General features: G+C 47.0%; 1 protein-coding gene across 1 annotated transcript in view; it reads left to right on the forward strand.

Moving 5' to 3' along the window:
- LOC104164570 (tetraspanin-15-like) overlaps positions 1-19,807 on the forward strand; it is a gene marked incomplete at its 5' end in the record, with an annotated part of 23,119 nt that extends 3,312 nt beyond the window's left edge. The window contains 4 exons of the mRNA XM_009703932.1: positions 3,964-4,077; positions 9,205-9,258; positions 9,825-9,941; positions 19,568-19,807. Coding sequence (XP_009702234.1) covers positions 3,964-4,077; positions 9,205-9,258; positions 9,825-9,941; positions 19,568-19,807 — 525 coding nt within the window. The remainder of the gene's footprint in view (positions 1-3,963; positions 4,078-9,204; positions 9,259-9,824; positions 9,942-19,567) is intronic.
- Between the last annotated feature and the right edge of the window lie 980 nt (positions 19,808-20,787).

Below are 20,787 nucleotides of genomic sequence, written 5' to 3' on the forward strand. Positions count from 1 at the left end.
GCGAGCTGCTCCTGGGACTGGCGAGAGCTATGTCCAGTCCAGTATTGGGGCTTGACATAGTCTGCGTTAATTTTTTTAGGTGTGTGGTTGCATATTCTGTCTCATATCTAATGCTTAGAGCCTGCCAGGGTTGGTAGGATCCATTCCCTGTCCTCGAGCCAACCTGCAGGTCGATAAAACCATCCCTGCAAATCTTATTTTTTTTTAACCAAACTTTTGATACTCTGCTTCTGTTGCCTTGTATTTTATGCACCATATAGTTTGTTTGGGGTACTAAATGTTAAATTAAGTATTAAATTAAAATGCCTTCCTAGTTGCTGCCATTGAGCCCCAGCTAGACATGTTTCCCTGTTGTCTCAAAACTCAAGGTAGCTGCGCTTCAGCAAAACAATGATGCACCCCCCCGAGTACATCAAAAAACCCAGTAAAGTCCGGATTTTAACTTATTATCCACACTGTTAAGTGTGTGACCGGTCTGGGCAAGCTTGGTTGGCTGTGACGTATCGTTTGGTTTTTCCAGTACTGGTGAGAAGCCGTTCCTGGGAACTTGGGGGATGGAGGTTGGCTCATGTTTTGAGTGAGGGTAGTTGGTTTGCCTGTTCTCTGTGTCATTGCGGGAGGGAAGCACTTGGCTCAAAGCATTTGGTGAATGAAAAAAAAAAGTGGGGAAAAACACAAAAACTTGAGATCTAGGAGGGAAATCGCAGTGCTGTTGGTTGGTTTTGGAGAGCAGAGCCGGGCTTTGCGGGCAAAGCGGCTTTTGGATGAACTTTGAATGTTCTCACCTCGGCTTGATTTCTCTGCTTTCATTATGGGTTGAAGCATCATAAATATGTGAATCTTCTCTCTCGCTTTGAAGAAAGGGAGACTCTGAAGCTGCTGCTTCTTTGATGTAGCTGGAATCTAAGGCCGGTGGTGCCCTCCAGGCTCCCCTCTCTTGGCTTAAATACCTGCTTTTGACTCTTGGAGTCATCGTCACTGAGCCGAGCACATTAATAAGACTGGGAGCTCTCTGAAGGTCTCGAGACGCAACTGATCCTGAGAAAGAACTGAATCTTTTTCAAGTTTTACTCCAACCTCTGTAAGAGGATGCTCTAATTCAGACCTCTCTGTACGAGTGATAAATGGATGCTGCCGCGAGCAGTCGGAAAGCCCATGCCAGAGCCATTCTCAAGCGAGCCTGGGCAAGGAGGTGAGACCACAAATCTCCAGAAAAAGCGGATGCGTTTGCAGGAAGGTTTCTGCATCTCCAAACAAGCAAGGATCAGGCACTTACCGTATCATCTCACCCCCTTTTTACAACATTTTTCCTGTCTACTTCTTCACGTAACTTTTAATAAAAAGTTTTCAGGGGGAGATCTTCATCTCAGAGTCTCTCTCTGCACTAAAAGAAGTTGTGGCCATTTATAGTGATGCTGATAAGGCTTTAACATCCACACGTTTTATCTTGTGGCGAGAGAAGGAGCTTTGCAAGAATGTGCGGCTCATTGCTGTGAGCTTTTCTATTAGCGTATGATTTCCAAACCGGGAACAGCAGCAACGTCAGCAGTTGAAATACAGCGCTGCTTCATCCTGAGGGCAGGAGCAGGGAGAAGCAATGTAGAGGAAAAACTGCTTTGAAGAGACAGGGAATTGGGTTTGCAGGACCTAAGGAGCTCGGTTCACTTTGAAAGGATGAAAACTTGCGGTCCCTCTGGAAGGATTGCACCCAGACCTGCTTTTTTGATAAAACACAAGCTCAGAGCAGCCTGTTATCACTGTTTGGTGGTTATTCTTGCCATTTTCCTGATTAAAAGCCTTGTCTATGCACAGGTTAGCTGGCACACGGCTTATTTAGGTCAGACAAAACCACACTGCGCTCCTTAGGATTTGAATTTTGCTTAAACACTCTCTCAAGTGATGCTTTAAACTAGAGCCAACCGCTTTCACACACTTAAACCAGTATCATACAGTAAAAAGAAGTAGTAATTATGGTCTGAAGTGCCAGCCATTAATATTTTACGTTACCAGGATGATGGCACAAATAATGCGGTTTTACCTGTTGACACCTACTTGGTCTGGCTGCCTGTGAGCTGGTAGATATGGAAATAAATTACCCTGAAGAAAATAATACTTACATGTTTTTATCACTCCTTTTTGCTGAACTACTGCGCTTTGCAGCCCTTGGATGTGAGGCCGGACACCACGATGACTCAAAAAGCCAGGTTTGCCGCAAGTCACTAAGGGCAGCTCTTCGCCGCTCCTCCCTTTATCTTTTTTTAATGGTTTGCTGCATGCAGGTGGAAGAGGAGAATTCAGACCGCTTTGCTGAGCACCGGATCTGAATTTCAAAGAGCTGCTGGGACTGCGGTTCTTGCTCAAACCCGAGTCGTTCCAACTCAAAATAAGGCTCGGAGGGATGAGAGTGTTGCGCTTGCAAACCTCCTCCTTTCTTCTTGGGGAAGATTAAAGGCAGCTTTCACCAACGTGGCTCGTTCGAGCGTGTTGCTTCGAGGGCGATGGTTTTAGCCGTAACGAGCCCGCATCTCGCGGGTGGCAGCGGCAGTCCTTGGCACGGAGAGCTCCTCAGGTGCGACCTGCGAGGCTCTTTTCATGGGCTTTCTTTGGGTTTTCTGCTTCTTATCCTTCTCTGAGCTCCAGGAGCCCGCATGAAAGTAAAACCCACAACAAAGTCTGTCTCGACTTACGAGAAATAAATCCAGGCGCAACAGTAGTTTGGGCTGAACCTCTCTTTGCAGAGAAGAAGACACCCTGATGAGGCTTCCCGGCAGCTACTAAGCCTTGTTATAAGGATTTTGTACCAAATTTTGCACAGTTATAAAAGCAAATGTTAAAAACTTCTTTGCAGCATGGGGGTATCAAACAGGTAGCAATAGCCAATATCCCTGTAGGCGTTTTTCCTCCCTCTCTTTCTAGGTGACTTTGGCAAGGTCTTCCTCACTGATAGGAGTAGGATTAAAAGCAATAGAGGAGTTGGAGGTAGGTTAGAAAATAGTTAGAAAATGGCTGCTCCTGGCCATATCTGCCCATGTTGGCATGGGAGAAGGCCAGGAGGAGCCCAAGAGCTGGTGGCTTTTCCTACTCCCGTTGGCCAAGTATGGCCACCACACTTGTTGGTGCCACCAACCCATCAGCAGGAGGGGAAGCAGGTGTTCACCTCTCCCAAAACCTGCTCCTTGAAGAGTGTGGTGCTTAAAGACATGGGAAAAACCTGGGTTTTTTCTGTCTTATCAAGCACACACACCTCTCCTGCCCACTTCAGGCTTTTCTTTCCAGGGGAAAAATGTAAAGATTCAAGCTTGTTTACCAAAAGAAGGGATGACTTGGAACATAATAAGCCCACTTTTATTCTGCGGAGAACAGAAAATGACTTTCATTAAACTTTTTTTTTTCATTGTGTGAACAGAAGAAAAAAGAAGCTTTTTTCCTTTGTAGCTGTAGCATTTGATCTCTAATTTAACTTGACGGGAAGAGAAATCCCTGTTAGACTGCGGAGGCTTATTAGCATTTTGTCGAATGGCACCGATGAACTGAGCTGCCTTCAAGAGCCAAGAACTACATTCATTCAAGGCGCTGAAAGAGCCATCTCTCCTGCATGCTCCGGGAATAAGATGGATTAGTCACCTGTAATTAAATCAGTGAAGCATGAATGAGCCTGATCTTTCCCGGGCTCGTGAAAGCAAGGATGCCTCCAATACATGCATGTATGCAGCTATAACTGCCACACGCCTCTAAAATGGGGCTAAACGGGGCTAAACACCCACTTTTCTTTTTTTACACGGTCTCTTCAACTTCCCATTTCTGCTTTCCAGTTTCTGAAAGTAATTGGGGCTCTCGACGCAGGTGGTGCAAAGTGGCATTGGACATGCAGGGCAAGGCTGGTGGGGAGATGCATTGGTGGGCTGGAGGTGTCAAGGTTTGTTCAGCTGCACATCTCAGCCTCTCCTTTTCTTCTTTTTGCAGTTTTCTTGCTGTGGTGGCGATGAGTACCGCGACTGGGAGGTTAACCAGTACCACTCCTGCAACGGCAGCGGGCCGCTGGCCTGCGGGGTGCCTTACACGTGCTGTATCAGGAAGGTAAGGCAACCAAGGCATGGAAAATGCCTTTATTTCAGTCAATATTTCAGCAAAACACTCTCTTCCAGCTGGTTACTACTGTATATTTCTGCACTATAGGGTTTCTTGTAAACTACATTGCCATCTTGCAAAGCAGTTTGAGACAGCATCAGTGTGAGATGCTAAAGAAACTAAAAAATAAATATATGGGCTACACTGTATTTTAGTAGGGTCTGCTGTTTTAATGTAGAATAAATAACAAAGTACTGGGCTATTAATTGCATTTGTATCATGCCGAGGAGTTGTTAGGAATGCTGAGTTCTGATTTTTCAACCTAATCTGTGATACAAAATGATTTGGAGGATCTTTGCAATGGTTTTGCAAAGAAATAGCAGCATCGTAAAAGGAGTTGGCTGCATCTCAGCATGGATCCGAAGGAGGTGTTGTCCTCTGCTTTCCTGGCCAAGAGGACAGGTTTCCCAGCCGACCGCTGCGGGGTTTAGCGGTGCAGGGGGGTCACGTTTGCTGGTGTCTCCTTCTAAGGAGGAGATTTTGGGGGGTTTTGCTGAAAATGGGGCCAGGAGAGGTACATGGATAGCGAGTCACCCTTGTGCAATGAAATAAGAAAAGTCTCCTGAGCAACTGCCCTTGCAAGGCTGTGTTTCCGACACGCTGCGAGTTGGGTCCAACAGAGATGGAGAGAGCGGGGAGGGGGTTTGCAGAGCCATTAGGGTCTCCTGTGCTGATTTTCAGAGCTGAAAATCAAGACACCCCCCGCCAAGCAGTGCTTTTCTGCTGAGACTAAGCTAAGTGCTCTGACACCGTCTTGTTTAATACAACCGTCCAGCTCACTGCAATCAATCCAACACATGCTGTGGATAAAATGCCGGGAGCTGGGCCAAGGCAGGGGAAAAAAAAGTGCAAATATCCCCGGTTGCTTGGCCAGAAATGCTATGAACGTTACTAAAAAAGATTTGCTAAGCATAATCCTGGCAGCAAAACCTCCTTGAGGTTCAGAGCATCAGGAGTATCAGCGTTGCCTCTGAACCCTGGCCGTGCCTCAGGCTTTAATAATTGTGCAAGAAAAATATATCCTCAATCTCGTATCGCTGTTGGATTTTTAATGGAAAAAGAGGGAAATCTGAGATGTTTTAATTGTCAGTGGAGGTCAATACAAATCAGCTGCAAAAATAATAGTTGTCTCTAATCAGAGGATTGGTTAAGAATCCTAAAGCTCCTGAGGAAGGAATTAGAAATTCATGTATTGTCCTTTTATATTACGAGTGAGGATGTGTTGGAGAGAGTCAAGTGCATTTTTCAGTATTTTTACACTCCCCACGGTTTTGGGTGACAAGTTGGCAAACAAGACCTCAGCGCAGCAGACAGTATTGGAGATATAAGAAATCACAGATGATTAACATAGCAGGGTAAGAAATACTGCAACTTTTTGGCTTCCCGTTGCAATGAGCTGGGTCTGGAGGGTGCTCTAGCGAAGGACTGGAGCAGCCAGCCCCTGGGAGGGAAAGTCCACACTAAATCCTCTGCGTTTTTTTCAAGAATTAAAGCCCATGAATGTGGTTCTGGCAGCCTGAGCGGTTTTATGGGAAGCGAGACCTCACCAAATGCATCTAAATCTCCATGAGAAATGAAACCTGTTCTTGGGAAGAACAGTAACCAGGTAGATAGATGTAGCCTCATTTTTCAGAGATTTGATTTTTGGCACTGCAGGGCACTTTTGATTAAGAAATCAGCCCAACACAGTATCAGTAGTACATGAAATGGATTGAGAGAACCAGCTCCCTTGGGAGTTTTCTGCTGCCTGCGACATAAAACAAGCTAATAAAAATTTGAACAACGGAGTGAAACCCCCCGTAATTATATTTACCGTAAGCTCCAGCATGTTTATTTGTAGCTATTTGCTGAAATTGCAAAGTCATCGTGGGGGTTTTCTTTGTGGGCCGAGAAGGTGGGAGAAGGACCTCTGCTCCTTGCAATGAAGAAGGTACGTGTGTGCGATACTCTGGACATACCTGGTTGGGTCTTAGCAACATGCAAGCCCCGCTGAAAACCCTTTCCACCAAAATACGTTACTTGAGGGCTGAAGAGAAGATCTTGCGTTGGCCCTGCAGCTGGAGGGATAACCAGGGACCCACCCGGGCACGTGTATGAATCCTCCTGTGTTGGGTAGAGGTGAACACGGTGATCTCTCTGCCGTGAATAACCTTTTTATCAACCAGTTATAAATCCACTCTTAGTAGGGCAAGGAACCCTTCTCTTCTCACGTCTTTCTTCTCTATTTGTGCCTTCATGAATGGAAGATGAAGAGAACAAAGCATCCTTTTGATTAGAGGGCCTTTGAGATTTAAGTAGAGAGGTACCAGAGGAGGTCATTTGGAAATGTAATATTGTGGAAAGAAGAAGAGATGCTGATAGGAGCGAGCCGTGCGATACAGCCCCATCTCTGCGGGGGGTGGGTGGATACTGGCAAAGCGTTCAGGTTGGTTTGGTTGTTCCTCCTGCTCTGTGGCGTTTCAGTCCAACCTTCCAAACCAAGGCAACACGAGACAATATCCCGTGAAGGAGACATTCCCTCTGTGCACACCGCTTCTGAGACACAGAAATTTTGACTTCAGAGCTTTTGCTGGGCCTGGCACGCTGCTTGGATGAATATTTTCCTGGCTGGATGGTTGCTTGGTGCTCCGGTGGGCCTGTCTGAAGGAAGGAGCGTGAAACGTGGATTAGGAGGTTGGTTGCAATGTTTTCAACCTGTCATTACATACAGCTGTACAACTATCCTGTTTTCCAAGAAAAGACTTTTTCTATTACAATGCCCTCCAAGAGCTTTGTGTTGCATCCCTTGGGGCATCTTCCAGGACAGGCTGAGTTGCATTAATTACAGCAGACGTCCTCCAAAAATGCCCTGGCTATTTTGAAGAGTCTCATCTCTGAGGTTGTAGACCTTAAAATCTTCCCAGGAAGAAGGAATGGGCACATATGCTGCTACTTGAGGGTGTGAGCCTGGATCCTCGTCTCAAAGTGCTTTTCTAAATGGTTTCCCAATGCAGTTGTGCCTTCTCCCAGGAAGCCACGGCTTAGCTGTGCCTCTGCCAAGTGCAGCGTCTCCGAACCCCCTTGTGAAGTGTCACCGCTGACGTTTGGCACTGATCTTGGGGAGAAAAGCAGTTGATTAAATGAAAAGTGCGAAGATTGCAGTCTTCTGCCCTTGGTGGGTTTTAAACGTCTGTGTGTTGCTCTTTTGTGATCTCTGAAGGCATCAAAATGCATTCTGGAGGAATAAAGGCTTCTGCGTGGTTTTGTGTTACAAATTTCAATTCAGCTCTGACCTTCTCTTCCATGCAAGACCTTGACAAAAGTCGATCAAGGCTAAAACCTCACCTTTCTATCTTCCATGCTTCTCCCAAATACAAGGTGCTGAGGGAATTACTCAAACAGACGGGCAGGGCTGGAGATGACTGAGGAACCCTTGGTTATTTAACGCAAGAAGGAGGAAAAGTGGTGATGAATTTGTGCCATAGTCAGATGGGTTCAAATGATGGCCCCAATAGAAAGCAGTGGTGTTTCACCGGCAAGAATCCTGTGATGGCCATGAAAGTGAGTCTGAAAAGCAAGGACAACTGAAAGCTATCAAGAAAAAGCGTTTATTTTTATAATGTGAACCAAATAGAGGGACCCTTGGCCAGGTACATGTTCCTTTGTACCACTGTAGGCAAGAGCACTTACCTTAAGAGCATTGCAAATTCCCCTTATGCTGGAGGCTTCCCATTTCGTGGTGCAACCCTGGGTGAGACCTCCCTCGGCGATGCTGACGGGGGATTTGCTGCTGGTCACCAGATTTCCCTGCAAGTCCTTCGTATGCACAGGGACTAATTAGTCTCCTTAACTACACCCAGTTTGTAAATAGTGTCTGGAAGTGGTGGGAGATGGGATTTTTGGTAGCACTGTGGGTAACGTGGTGGGTACAGACACTCTTGGTAGGATAGCGCTCGAATAATTTCCCTGCCCGTTACAGGAAGAAGAAGTTGCAGCTTTATGGCTGGGGTCTGTCCAGAGGTGCACGTTTCTTTTATGCTGTGTCTTGCAGGAAAGCATAATTTACATCTGAATGTGCACATTTCTCTTTTTCATCTCTGCACCTCTGAAGCACAGGATGTTTTTGTTTTGTTGTCCAGGAGCTTTTACTGGTTGTCAAAGCCATCTTTCTGAAAGCGTAATAATTTCAGCACATTATTATTTTATGGGCACAAGGCCCCTTTAGAAATACACGGTGTTATGGAAGCTGCTGTTTGATCCATGAAAAAAAACCCATCAGAAGATCAATCCCGAGAGGTGCAAAGTACCCAACTAGCTCAGGATGTGCTGGAGCTACTCTCCGGCTTTGTTTTCTTGGGGATGAGCAAGAATCAGTTTTGTAACCCAAAACGTACCACCTTCCATCCTGACAGAAGCAGAGAAATTAGGTTTGATTTTATTTTATAGAGGTCCTGAATAGCAGTGTTTGGCTGGGATTTCTCTCGTTAGCTGTAGCTGTTGAAACGTTTTTGTTGGCCAACAAAGATCTAAGCCTTGGGGGAGTCTGAAATCCTTACATTTCTCCTCAAAGTGGTGGAAGACTTTGGGGAAATTTCCCCTTGAGTTTTGGAGAGTCCGATATGTTTAATCCCTGTGAAATCCCCTTTATTATGAAGCAGAGACGTGACTGAAGGTGTTAGAAAAGGTGGCTGGAATTAAACAAGGAGAAAATCAAGGGAAGGTTTTGAAAGAGCTGCTTTGCGAAATGCTGGCATGATGTGGAGGTGGTCGCGGCTCAAATCACTGGAAAAGCACTGGGGGGACCTCAGCACCCTCTGAAACAGCAGAAACCAGAGAGAAAAGTGGTTTAATAAAAAAAAAAATAAATCGGAAAACCCGAGAACTTATGGCCAACGTGCATGGTTCAGCCTTGCGTTTGGGCGAAAAGGAGCCCGCGGTAGCAAAGCGAGGTTTGAGAGTAGCTGCTTGCCTTCTGCTACGCTGAATGGTCGAGGCAATTGGGCGAGCTCTTCTATTTCTTTTTTTTTATTCTTATTTCTTATATTTCCCCTTTGGCTTCCTCTGAGCTAAGTCTATTCACCAGTCCTCTGTTCACAGGTCCCTGGAGAAGTCATTAACACCCTGTGTGGATACAGGACGCTTGATAAAGAGGTAGCGTTGGCTTTTTCCTACGTACACACGAGATTTGCTTCTCCTTCCCCAAACCCCCTAAACCAAATGCGTTATCCGCAGGTGAGCTCTTCCCCACCAAGGGTGGCTGTTGCGGCAGCTGCGTATCAACTCGTTTTTCGTTGCTTTTCCCTGGCATCTCAGAGGGTTGCTCAGGCTCGCAGAGGATGGGCAGGCTCATGGCATGTTTGGGTAGTCCCTGTAGGCTTTGATGTGGCCGAAAGGGTCAGCCCCGGGAAATGCTGGTCCTGAGCTGTGTTTTGAGGCTTGGTGGTAGGAGAGAAGCTGATTCTGAGGCCTTTGGGGGTGCCGGTGGGGCCGTATCGCAGTGGAGAGCTGCAGTATTTCCATGCGTACAGTCCGTAGCTCCCAGGGACTGTTTTTGGGCAAGAAAACCCAGGGAAAGGTCCAATCCAAGAAATCAGTTCCCAAACACTTCTCGTGCCACTCCTTTGCCTTGCAAGAAGGAGCAAATGCAAGAAACCACGTCTGCCCCCCACCCCAACATCTCAACAAAAACCTTGATGCTTCTCTCTGCTCTCTTCCAGCGCCTGGAGCTGCTCAGCATCATCCACGTGCGAGGCTGCATCCATGCTGTCGGCCTCTGGCTCAAAGACAACTTCGAGGCCACTTTGGGCATCGTTTGCTCCCTGCTGCTTCCACAGGTACGTGGCGGGTCCGGTCGGCAACCTCTTGGCTTCTTTCGTGGTGCTGAAGGAGGAAAATAATTCATTTCTAGTTATTTTTTTTTCCCCTCCGTTTACATCTGAGATTTGCATCTTGGGCGGCAAACCTCACAGCGCTTTCTAGAGCATCCTTAGCAAAATTACCAGTTTACGACTGCGGTGCTGGCTGTCTCGTAACACGCTCCTCAAATCTAATTATTGATCAAGTAATAGCATCTAAAAGCAAGGCATGCATATATTAGCACAGCAAATCCTTTTACATTTGTTTTTATAGCTCTCTTCAAATAGAGCATAAATACTAACCAAAATAAACCATAATCGTAAATTTAGCAGGATTTGCCACGCCTCATGAAATCCATTTCCCATTAATGATGGCTGAGGATCCAAGCAACTTTCCAGCACAGGTAATGAAGCTCTTCATCACAGATGCTCAATATGGAGAGAAATTTGGGGTTTGCAGCTTGGGCTATCCCTTTACAACGCTGTTGGCACTGTGCTAGCAAGGAGGTAAATCTCTCTTAGATCTTTCCAGAATTATTTTTGACAAAACTTTGATGATTTGGTGTTGATTTGATCCTTTTTTTGATTCCTTTCAAGGCTCACAAGTAAAAGCTTCCCTTTTATCTCATTGGATGTAATGTCTGGTTTGCTGCTGGAGATCCTTGGTGATGCTTTCCAGATATGGGTTTTATCTATGTGGGAATGAAATGATTTTATTTTTTAATGTGTTTCCACTTGCAATGAAAGGTAGAATAGTGGTTGAATAAAGCAGAAGCTGTTGGGGCAATATGTGGTGCATTGAGCTAATTTTTCAAAGGATGGACTCTCCTCTTGAGCTCTCAGATGGTCCAAATGAAAAAACAGGATGGGGGAGCGGTTTGTGCCCAATCCTAGCTGTGATGCTCCACGTTTCTAAAGTGCTTTCTCCAAAGCATGCAAATGAGCAATGAACTTCTGCTGTGCTACTGCTAGGAAATGCAAAGGGCGCAGAAATGGGGTGAGAAAGTGCGGTAATAGAGAGGACCGCTTCCATCTGCCTTGCAGGATGTCGAGAGCCCATTACTGGAGCCGCCTGTTGCGTTACCCATTAACCTGCCAACATGATGCTCTTAATTGGGAAAGATGGGGAGAAAAACCAGAGATGGCAATAAGGATTGCTGAGCCTTGATGAATATCAAGTGCTTTTGAGCAAGTGTTGTGATTTTTCTGTCGTGCCGTTAAATGCTCTTCACATGAAGACCCTCGTTCTTCCCATCTGCTCACAATTTCCAGGTTTTAAATATAAATCAGATTTGATTCTGTCAAGTTTTGGAGGGAATTAAGCTATAAATGGCCATCTGTGTTGCCAGGAGCTGTCAGCCCAGAACGAGCTTCATGCCCAGCAGCTGCCAGCAGAAAGCTGGGGTGAGAATATTGTCCTTGAATTGCCGATCCAAGGGGGAAGGGGTTGGCCCTGTTGACGTGAGGAGGTGACGGTGCCCTGACCTTTGGGAAGAGTGAACATATTGACCTGTCCCATCTTTGGCCTTTGGGTGTTTGTCATGTCCCGCACAGGACACGTGCCTCTCCGTGGAGCTGCAAACCACCTCGGTGGAAAACTTGCAGGGTGCTGGGGAGAAGGTTGGGATCGTGTTCCACGTCCCAAGGCCGGCTTTGGGTTTTACCCAATGTTCCTCAAAGCGTTGCTCTTCCGTTGGATCAAACTTCAGCCTCGTCTGTGATGATGAGCAGCTCAAGGGCTCAAAGGTTGGGGATTTGAGCTCAGCTGTTGTTCATCATCCGAGCACCCAAGATTTGCGCTTGGATTTGGGGTAAGCAACCAGCTCTTCTTGTGCAGAAAGAAGGACCCCAGAAAAGTTTTGACTGACGTAGAGCACCCATGGAGAGTGGGCACTTATTGCTCTCTGTGTTGTCTTTCCGTCATGCTCAGGTGTGGGCAACTATCAAATTTTGGCTTTCCATCATGTGAGAAGTTACTGAATTTTTACGTTTCCTCTGCTTTTCCCCAAATATCTGTGCAAGAGGCCAAGGGCCCAGGGCAGGCTGCATGGGGTTGCTTTCTCAGGCGTGCGAGGGTCCGTCTGTTGGGTTTGGGGAAAGCTGTAAATCTGCTGGGTCCTGTTGTGGTTGAACTGATGGAGCGGGTAAGGAGCAGGGAAAAATCCTGCCCGGGTATGTCACTGTGCGGCAGCCAGCCTCTCTCCCGGCCGGTACAAGGCAGAGGGAGTTTGTAATTTTATGATCGCTCTTAAATCATGAATGTCTCTGCCTTTTTTAAGTAAGCCATCAAGCAATGGGGAAAAAAAAAAATCTCATTTGAGGAGTGGGGAAGTGGTTGCTTTTATTTATCTTACTTCATTCAGAGCAAAGCATAAATGCACCAACTCAATTATTTTTCTGCCTTTGCAGAGTACCTTTAATTCTCTTTTTCCTCTTTCCTATGCTTCATTCTCCAGTAACAATCCCATCTCCTTGCCCTTCTCAGCCAAGCTGCAGACTGAGGCCAAACTGCGATGCATTTCATATCGCTCTTGAAAAGATGTTTTAATTTGCTGGCTGGCAGTCAGTGGCAAATTCATGTTGTGGCCTCATACTAGTTGTGTTTAATTATGAAGCAACCCCAGATCTTTCAGCAGGTGCAGCAAAGCACATAAATTTGTTTTCTATGGGCTGCATCCCTACCTTCCCTGCCTCCAGCAAGATTATCCAAGGAGTTTACAGCGTGCATGAAACGTGTTTGTAGTTAAAATAAGCCAAATAACCTCGTGCGTTGCTCTTTCCCCTTTGCCATGCCCAAGTGCTCTTTCAGTGCCTTTTATATTGACCTCAGGAAAAGCATCTCCAACTTTTCCATTCCTGTGTCTTTGCAGGGGATGTTTTCTGATGGTATTTCATCCTCCTTAGCAAGGTGACGACGCAGCCATTGCAATAAGGTAGAAACAAGTGCATAAAAAAAGCTCTTCAACCCCTTTTTCTCCATCCTAAAGAAGCAGAAAGTGGCACGAGTCCAATTAAAAAGAAAAAAATCTCTGAAAGGTCACTGCCAAGGGTCAGTATTTATCGACTCTGCGGCACAGCCGACTCAGAGTAAATCGTTGCTACCTCTGTTTCACTTTGATATTTCATCAATCTCCAAAGCTCTGCGTTGGGAGCAGCTACAGAGTAATAGGGCATCAGGGTAGAGGTAGACGTTCCCTCTTAAGAATATAAATCCAGAAGATCAACTGTTTCAGTCCTCAAAAACGCAGCATTAGATTTGCAACGGGCGTTTTGCAGGTTGGCATATTCATCTCTTGGTGACAGTAATGTTAAATGTTTCCTTGTGTAAAGGGCTTTGTGTTGCCAAAGTTCCCTTTTTCTTCGCTAGATGAATTTGTATTTTGTTTGCTTTTTAACATCTCAGTTGCTCCAGGGGCTGGAAGGCGGTATATTCACAAGTGGCTGACGCGTGCTTAATGTAGTAGAAAAGGAGAATAAAAGGGATTTTTCCATCTGCAGTCCATGACCTCTATGAAAGCCTGGTCTATAAATATCAATTTATGGAAGGAAAAGCCAATAAAAGATATATGCTTGCTTTTTACTTGATTAGCTCTGGGAAAGCTTGAAATGATTCAGCTCTTCTGTTTAGCGGGATCCAGCCTTACAGCCACCCAAATGGGCAAGGCCCTCCGGAGCGGGGCACACGCCTGCGCGGCAGCCGGTGACGTTTGCATGGAAAAAGGTTTTCTTGCAGAAAGTTTTGCTTGCAGAAGACCCTGGCTGGGCTGATGGGTTATTTTCTCCATGGCCGGAGTTGGTTTTGTCGGGACCGTGATGCAGCGGGATGTGGTTAAATCGTGCTGTCGCCCTGCAAGGGCTCTTAAATATCCTTCTGTTGCCATTTTCCATCCTTAATTTTTGCCTTTGTTAAGCAAAAGCCAAATTAAGCCTTGTATGTTTGATTGCCCAGGGAAATGCAACTGGAAGATCTGAGTTCCTTTCGAGTGCTCTGCAAGCGCCCGAAATGGAACCTTTCCACCCCAAACTGAGCCACTGATCACATGCACATGCACACACGTGTACGCACACCCCTAAGGGAAAACATCTGTGGTTTTCCAGACCTTGTTCTTGTTGTACGATAACGTGAAAATGAGTGTTTGAGCCCTTTCCTTCTTTGCTTCCAAGAATGTTCCTGACTCCAAGCGTGCTTCCTTTTGCCAGAAGTGGAAGAGACAAGCCATCGATCACCGAGCGTTTCCCGGGGAGGAGGATGTTGCAATTAGATCTCAACCGTATCTGCCCCGTTGAGACCTGTTCCTAATGCAAAACCGTTTAATCTGAAAGAACAAGCGGAGCCGCTACAAGACAGTGAGCAAAGCTGGGGCTTGGCAAGGATGGAGCAGGGCACCAGAGAGCCTCATCATAAATCTTATGGCACCTACGTGGGAGACAGGAGTAGGTGGTTTATGTCTCGCAGAAGTCTCTGTGCTGCACCGGAACCACAGAGGTTGGAGCGTAGCCTCAAAGACTTGTATATATTTGGCTTCCTTAAGTGCTGGGAGAGAAGGAATAACCGTTAGTTGCGTTAAAGTATCCCAAACTTCCATATTAATCGAATTTTGATCTTGTGATGTTAGTAGGAAATTGGTACTTGGGACTGATGCTGTCTTGTTTGAAATAGTTTTAAAAAGTCTTTGATGGCTGCTGTCAGCTCCAAGGGGAAAGAGGGCTTTGGGCTTTGAAGGAGAGAGCAAGCATTGATCCCAGGAATTGCAATGTTAGGGTTTATCTGAGACGGATTGTGCTGGAGAGCCAGGATGCTTCGCTGCCACCACAAAAAAAGAGTGGAGAACCGCCGCTGAAACCAGCGGACCATGTCTTTCCAGTCTCTTCTGGATACCTCTTGTAATACGAAGATGACTCTTCATGCCGTGGAGTAATAGCAGTGGATGGAGCGAGACATTTGCTGCGGTGGCAGGGGCAGTAACCATTGAATTCCTGGGAGCAGCGGCAGGATGATGTCCTTGCTCAGCCAGACAGGCCGACACCCATAGCTTAATCGCGATACAGCACCCAGTTATAATTAATGTCAGTGTTCTACGTTGGCTAGAAATAATTGCAAGTTCAGGAACAAAATAACGGGGGTTTAATTTGCTTTTTGAGCTTTTGCGGTTTCGCATAGAGAAAACTCAAGGGTCTTCCAGTAGCAGGGACTTGCAGACATCCAGGGGAACCTCCTGGGATTAAATGAGCATTTATAATTGGGGCTTAAAACAGAGAAATAATCCGACTGCCCTTGCCTGGCTGCGTGTCCCTGGGTGGTTTTGCTGGGGCGGGGAGGTCCCTCTCCCGGGGACTCGCGGGGACAGGAGAAATACAATCGAGAAGTTTGATTAAGCGGCGTGGGAGGATATGAAAAGCTGCAAGTGATAAATGGGTTTTATTTCCCCATCCTCCCAGGTGGCTCTAAGTGTCATACAGCCCCTGGGAGTCCAAGACAAAATCCTTGAGGATTTGTGCTTTGGGGCACTTATTTTTTTTCTCTCTCTGATGGAGATAAATTTCCTCTAGCTGCTTGGATGGGTTGGATGGGAGAATTTATAGCTGGCCCTTGCTGACAGCAGATGTCCTGCTTGCCGTTTGGCTGGTTGAAAATGGAGATGCAGAAGGTCCTTGCCCTAAATTGGATGGGTTTGGGGCAGACTTGAGCCGTGGCTTCCCAGGGGAGCCCCAAGGCGCTGCCGAGAGATGGAGAGCAAGGTCTTCAACTGCAAAATGCCAGTTTGGATCAGCTGGAGGCCACCAAGCTGCTACTGGGGGGAGCTGGAGAGGTGGGAAATGGCAGCAGACATCTGCCACCCATTCTGTTTTGCTGTGCATTTAGATATTTAACTTTTTATTTATTAAAAAAAATACCCCAAACCAACAAAGCAGCAGGATCTCTCCTTCCTGGTGCAACGTCGTTTGCTTAGTGGGTTAAAATATAATAATCCAGGCGTCTGCATGGCCGTAGGGATTATCCTTGCTTCTAACGGTGATGCTTTGGTTTTGCAAAGTTTCCCTTCTTGACTCGTGCTCCAGGTGGGCAGCAGGTCCCAGCGCGGAGGAAAGGGCGTGCGAGGGGCAGGGTGCAGGAGGATGTGCTTGTGCAAGCCTTTGCACGCTCCCTCCTGCAGCGTCCGGCCGGGAAGTGAGGCACTGATTCTCAAATAATCTCTTCTGCAGGGTGGTTTTCTCCATAGCTGTCACTGCAGGGGATCCCTGACTTTGGGTGCCACCAAATTACAAATAGCGTTATCAATGCAAATTGCAATATGTATCGTGCAATTGCTATTGCAATATCATGGCAAACATTATAGATATATATATGTATCATACTGCGGCTTCCTGGTAGGTCTGCATGCTTTATTGGTTCCCTCAATGTGCAAAGGTCCTTGGATTCATTTCATGCACACAACTGCTCTTGCACGCTCTTGTACCCCTGTGCAAAGCCCGGGCGTTTAAATCCCCCGGCAAAGAGCTCCGAAAGCGGCAGGCTGGAGCTCTCCCGAGGCAGCGCTGGTTTCTGGACTTTGCTGGATGCCGGCTGGGAAGAACAGGCAATTTTCTACCTTTAAATGGCCTGCGGGCAGTAACTCCCAAGCAGTTCTCCCCTTGCTCGGTGGCAATTGCTGTCACAGGACAGGGGGGATGTCAGAGAGAAAAGCAGCTTTTTAATTTTTTTTAGCCTCATTTTTGGTACAGTTTGTTAACATGCTCTGCTGCAATAACACCTTCCTTCGTATCGCAGTGCAGTACAATCAGCGCTCGCGTTAGAAGTCTCTCTACTTCTGGAAAGCATGGTGCCCTTGGTGCCGGAGATATTGAATGCATCTATATTCCTGACAGCTTTCTCTGTTTTCATTAAGGTAAAGCGGATATTTAGAGGCGGGCTGGAATGGAAGTTGGTTCATAACTCAGAGCGAAGGCTGGGGGATGCAGGCTGCTGATTGAGGACTTGGGGTAGTTTTATTCCCTTCACGAATTCCCCGGTTTAACTGGGAAGCTGCATCCTGCGGTACCTCGGACGTCACGTCGCCATCAGGAGGGGAGGAGCAGGAGGGATGATGTCCCTGAACCTGGCTGGTTTTGCAGAATTGGATTCATTTGCATTAAATTTACTGTAAACACAAATCTTTTCTGAATTACTGTTTGGTTTAGGGAGGAAAAAAATGACATGCTTGCCTTAAAATTTGTCATTTCAAAGGATTTTGCTTGCTTGGTCTTTTCACTGTATCAGCAGTGGGATTTTAATCTGCCCAGTGATGACATGCTAATAGAAGTAAATAATGCTAAAACTTGACATACATTTAAATATTATTTATAAACTTTCTAAAACCTTAAAGGCTCTGCTGTTGAATATGGATTAGCACAATCTTATTATCCGGATCCGCATGGGAGTGGTCGCTCTGGGCTCTCCCTACAGTTCAGGGAGAGATGGAACCATCTCCAGGCATCATCCAGCCAGCCTTGGCCTCCTGCACCCCTGCCTGGAGGTTTCTGCAGCTTTGGGGGACCAAAGTGGGGATGGATACGGGACAGGGGAGCAGGAACCCAGCTGGCCTTTCCGTGACAGTCTCTGGGTTTGTTATTTTTGCTTCGCTGCTGAAAGCTCCATCCCGGGTGACCGCGAGGTTGCACAGCCCAATTTCGGTCCTGCACACGTTCTTGGGGAGCGAATGCATCTTGCACAGTTTGGGTCGGGGATGAATGCCATCTCCGTATGCAGGCTGAAGTCATTTCATGGAGTATTTGGGAAGGAGTCGCCTGCTGAGACGGATATGTGATATGCAGCGCAGCAGTGAATATTTTGAGGGCAGCAGGGAGCTACGCAGATACACACACAAACGCTGCCGGGGCTGTAAGACAACCTGATTTCAGGCCATTTGGATAACAAAAGGAGATGCTGAGATGCTTCCAGACTTCCGTTTTTCTTTCAGCATCTGCAATTTTCTTTCCCAGCAAAGAACCCTAATAGCACGAATCCAGCGGTTCTGTAATACTTGCAGTCGGGAAAGCCCAGCTAGCCGCAACCACGCAGCAGCCTCCGGTACCCCATCTGTGGTTTCGGTGACGAATCCTGTTACCAGTAATTAGGCAGAATGTCCGATACGCAAGGTGCTCTTTGAGGATCGGTGGGTGCAGTTAGGAAAGTGGGAACGGGGCAAGCTCCAACTGAGGACTTCAAGGAAGGACTCTCCGTGTTGGGGAAGCATCTCAAAGGACATGGTCCTCCGTGGCTTCTGACTTGTCGAAGGAAGAGCTGTCGATCCGGGCGGTCCCCTCGGGATCCACCTCCAGGTGAATTTGGGAAGGCAAAATAAATATTGAGCTGTTCTGGGACAGCTTCTGTGCAAGGCAGAAGCTGCTGGTGCGGATGGCGGGGTAATTCTCCGTCTCTGAAAGACAAATTAATAAACCCCGGTGATGTTTGTCTGTTTGCTTTCAGGTCGCTGGGTGACACGTCCCTGATTTGCTTTTTCCCTGTGGAATTTTCACCTCCATTTTCTGCAGCCTCCTCTGGGCAAACGCTTTTCCATTTCCGCTATGGGATAAAATGGTCCCTAATTCAAGATGCATTACAACCCTTTGCTTTTATCCCCATTTATCTTTTTCTTAATGTTCCCACTTTCCAGACTATTTAATGGATCGATTAGGACCCAGAGAAATGATTAATAACATTTTTCAGCTCCAAAGCCAATGTGCGGCATCAGTGCAGGCGATTCCAGCTGATGGACGGCAGAGGTGCAGCTGGGTTATTTATCGGCTCTTTGTTGCAAGGACTGGTTATGCAGAAAAACGTGTTAACTACTGGCCTCGAAAGGGAGAGGAAAAGCCCCGAGGCTCAAGATGGTCTCGTCCTTCTCCATCCCGTCTTGTGCATTGAAAATATCTTTAAAACTGCACTGTTTGTGTACCAGTGCCGACCCCAAAGCGTCTGGGCCTTATAGGGAATAAAACTTCTTTCTACAGAGCAGTAGTCAAGGTGGGTAAAGGGTTGGTGCAAAAGATGCAGTTTGTGCTCAAAATTGTTTGTGCTGTGATTGCCACCGTGCCCCTCATCAGCGTCTGGTCTGCAGAGAGCTCCTCGTGACCGCTGATCACCTAACGTTTGTAGCCACCGCAACGGAAACATTGGGTGAAATCAAAGCAATGTGCTTGAAATCTTGCACTGATGACAATGCTTTTTTTTTTTTCCCCTCCTTCTCCTGAAAGTTTAAAGCATGTTTTTTAATTCCCTGATAGACAGCAGGGAAACGGGAAATAACCCGTGTGGCACCGTGCTTGCAGCAATATCTTAATTTTAGCAAGAGCCTGAACCTCTGCCTCTCTCTTTGCAATGCTCGTGGTGACGTCCAGCTAATCCGCGTCCCTCTGTCAGAGCTGACGTGGGACGTCGTGAGATGGATGTGGCCATTAATGAGTTTGACAATGCACCTATTGCTTTGGCAGAAGATTTGACTGGGTGTTGTCCTCTCCGGTCTCATGGCCAGGTTTGGAAGTTCGGATGACAGCATCCCTTGCAGGAGAAGACCTTCAGGAAGGGTTTACGTGACCATAGTGGATTTAACGCTCGTATTTTGCAGGTGATCGGCCTCGTGATGGCTTGGCTGTATTGGCAAAAGCTCAATGAGATCTACTCCAAGCTGGACACCGTTGACTTCAAGATCCTGGAGATGCGGGATTTCAGCTTCGGGGTGGTGGATCTGAGCGGCGCGGGCTGGTGCTGGTGCTTGCCCAAGGAAGGGGGCTACATTCCCGTCAATGCTGAAGATGAGGAAGACAACGAGGAGGAGGAAGACGCCATCTGCCACAGCAAAGTGTGAGAAGGTGGAGGACTGAAAGGCAGCTTGGAGCAAAGTTCTTAGGGAGGCAGTGGATGTTGAATGTAGAAGTAATGAGATTTGTCTTCTCAGGTTCAGGAGATACTTTGGGGGAAACGGTAAAGTAACACTGGAAGGTTGTAAAAAATGCGATGCACTGTGCGGGCACGTGAACTCCCCGGGGTCCTTTTATCACCCTGGTGTTTTGATGCATTTGTACATCTCCTTATCGGGTTTTGGGGTTTGGGTTTTTTTTTACACAATAAATGTGACTTCTGATGCGTTTTGCAAAGTCGCTTCCCTCGCTGCATGCTGGTCGGGCCATCAGGGAGGGAAGTAGCACCATTGTCATTGCACTTGGGGTGTCGTTATAATTATATTTAGCCTGATCTCCTGAAAAATAGTGGCTTTGTGGTAGATCCCCAGATGTGCCCAGGCCCCAGAAAGACACAGCTAAAGGAAAAAGCGGAGCAGCTTGCTCTGCAGAGCCTTTCCAAAGGGCTTTTCCAGGAATCAGATCCCCAGGGAGACAAAACTTCCACCTCCTGGAGCAAGAGGGATGTTTGGGCAAGGCTTGCGCAGGGAGAAAACCCCCAGTTCCCAAGGTTTCCAGCTCTTCCCCATGAGCTACGGCTTCGGTTTTTATCCCCAGGCAAGGAAAAGGAGAGCCCAGCAATTTTTAACACAAAGACAGCTTTATTGCGGCAACGTGCTGCCCCTGGGGATGGTGGTAACCCCCTGCTGCTGGAGACCACCCTCCAATGACCAGGTAAGGAATTACCTTTTATAACATTTCTTTTTTAGCCCAGCTTGGTGATCAAGGTGGCAATTGCCTCCCACATCGCTCGGGATGTAGGAATTAAACAGCTGGCGTGTGTTGCATCCAACCCTGGACCAGTAAGTTGTGCCACGTTGGGAAACAGGCTCGCAAAGGGAAACCTCAAGCAGATGAATTGCAAAAATCAGAGTGTGTTTTTATGAAA

This window comes from Cariama cristata, unplaced genomic scaffold (genome assembly GCF_000690535.1).
Source record: "Cariama cristata isolate BGI_N322 unplaced genomic scaffold, ASM69053v1 scaffold15317, whole genome shotgun sequence".
NCBI classification, from domain to species: domain Eukaryota; kingdom Metazoa; phylum Chordata; class Aves; order Cariamiformes; family Cariamidae; genus Cariama; species Cariama cristata.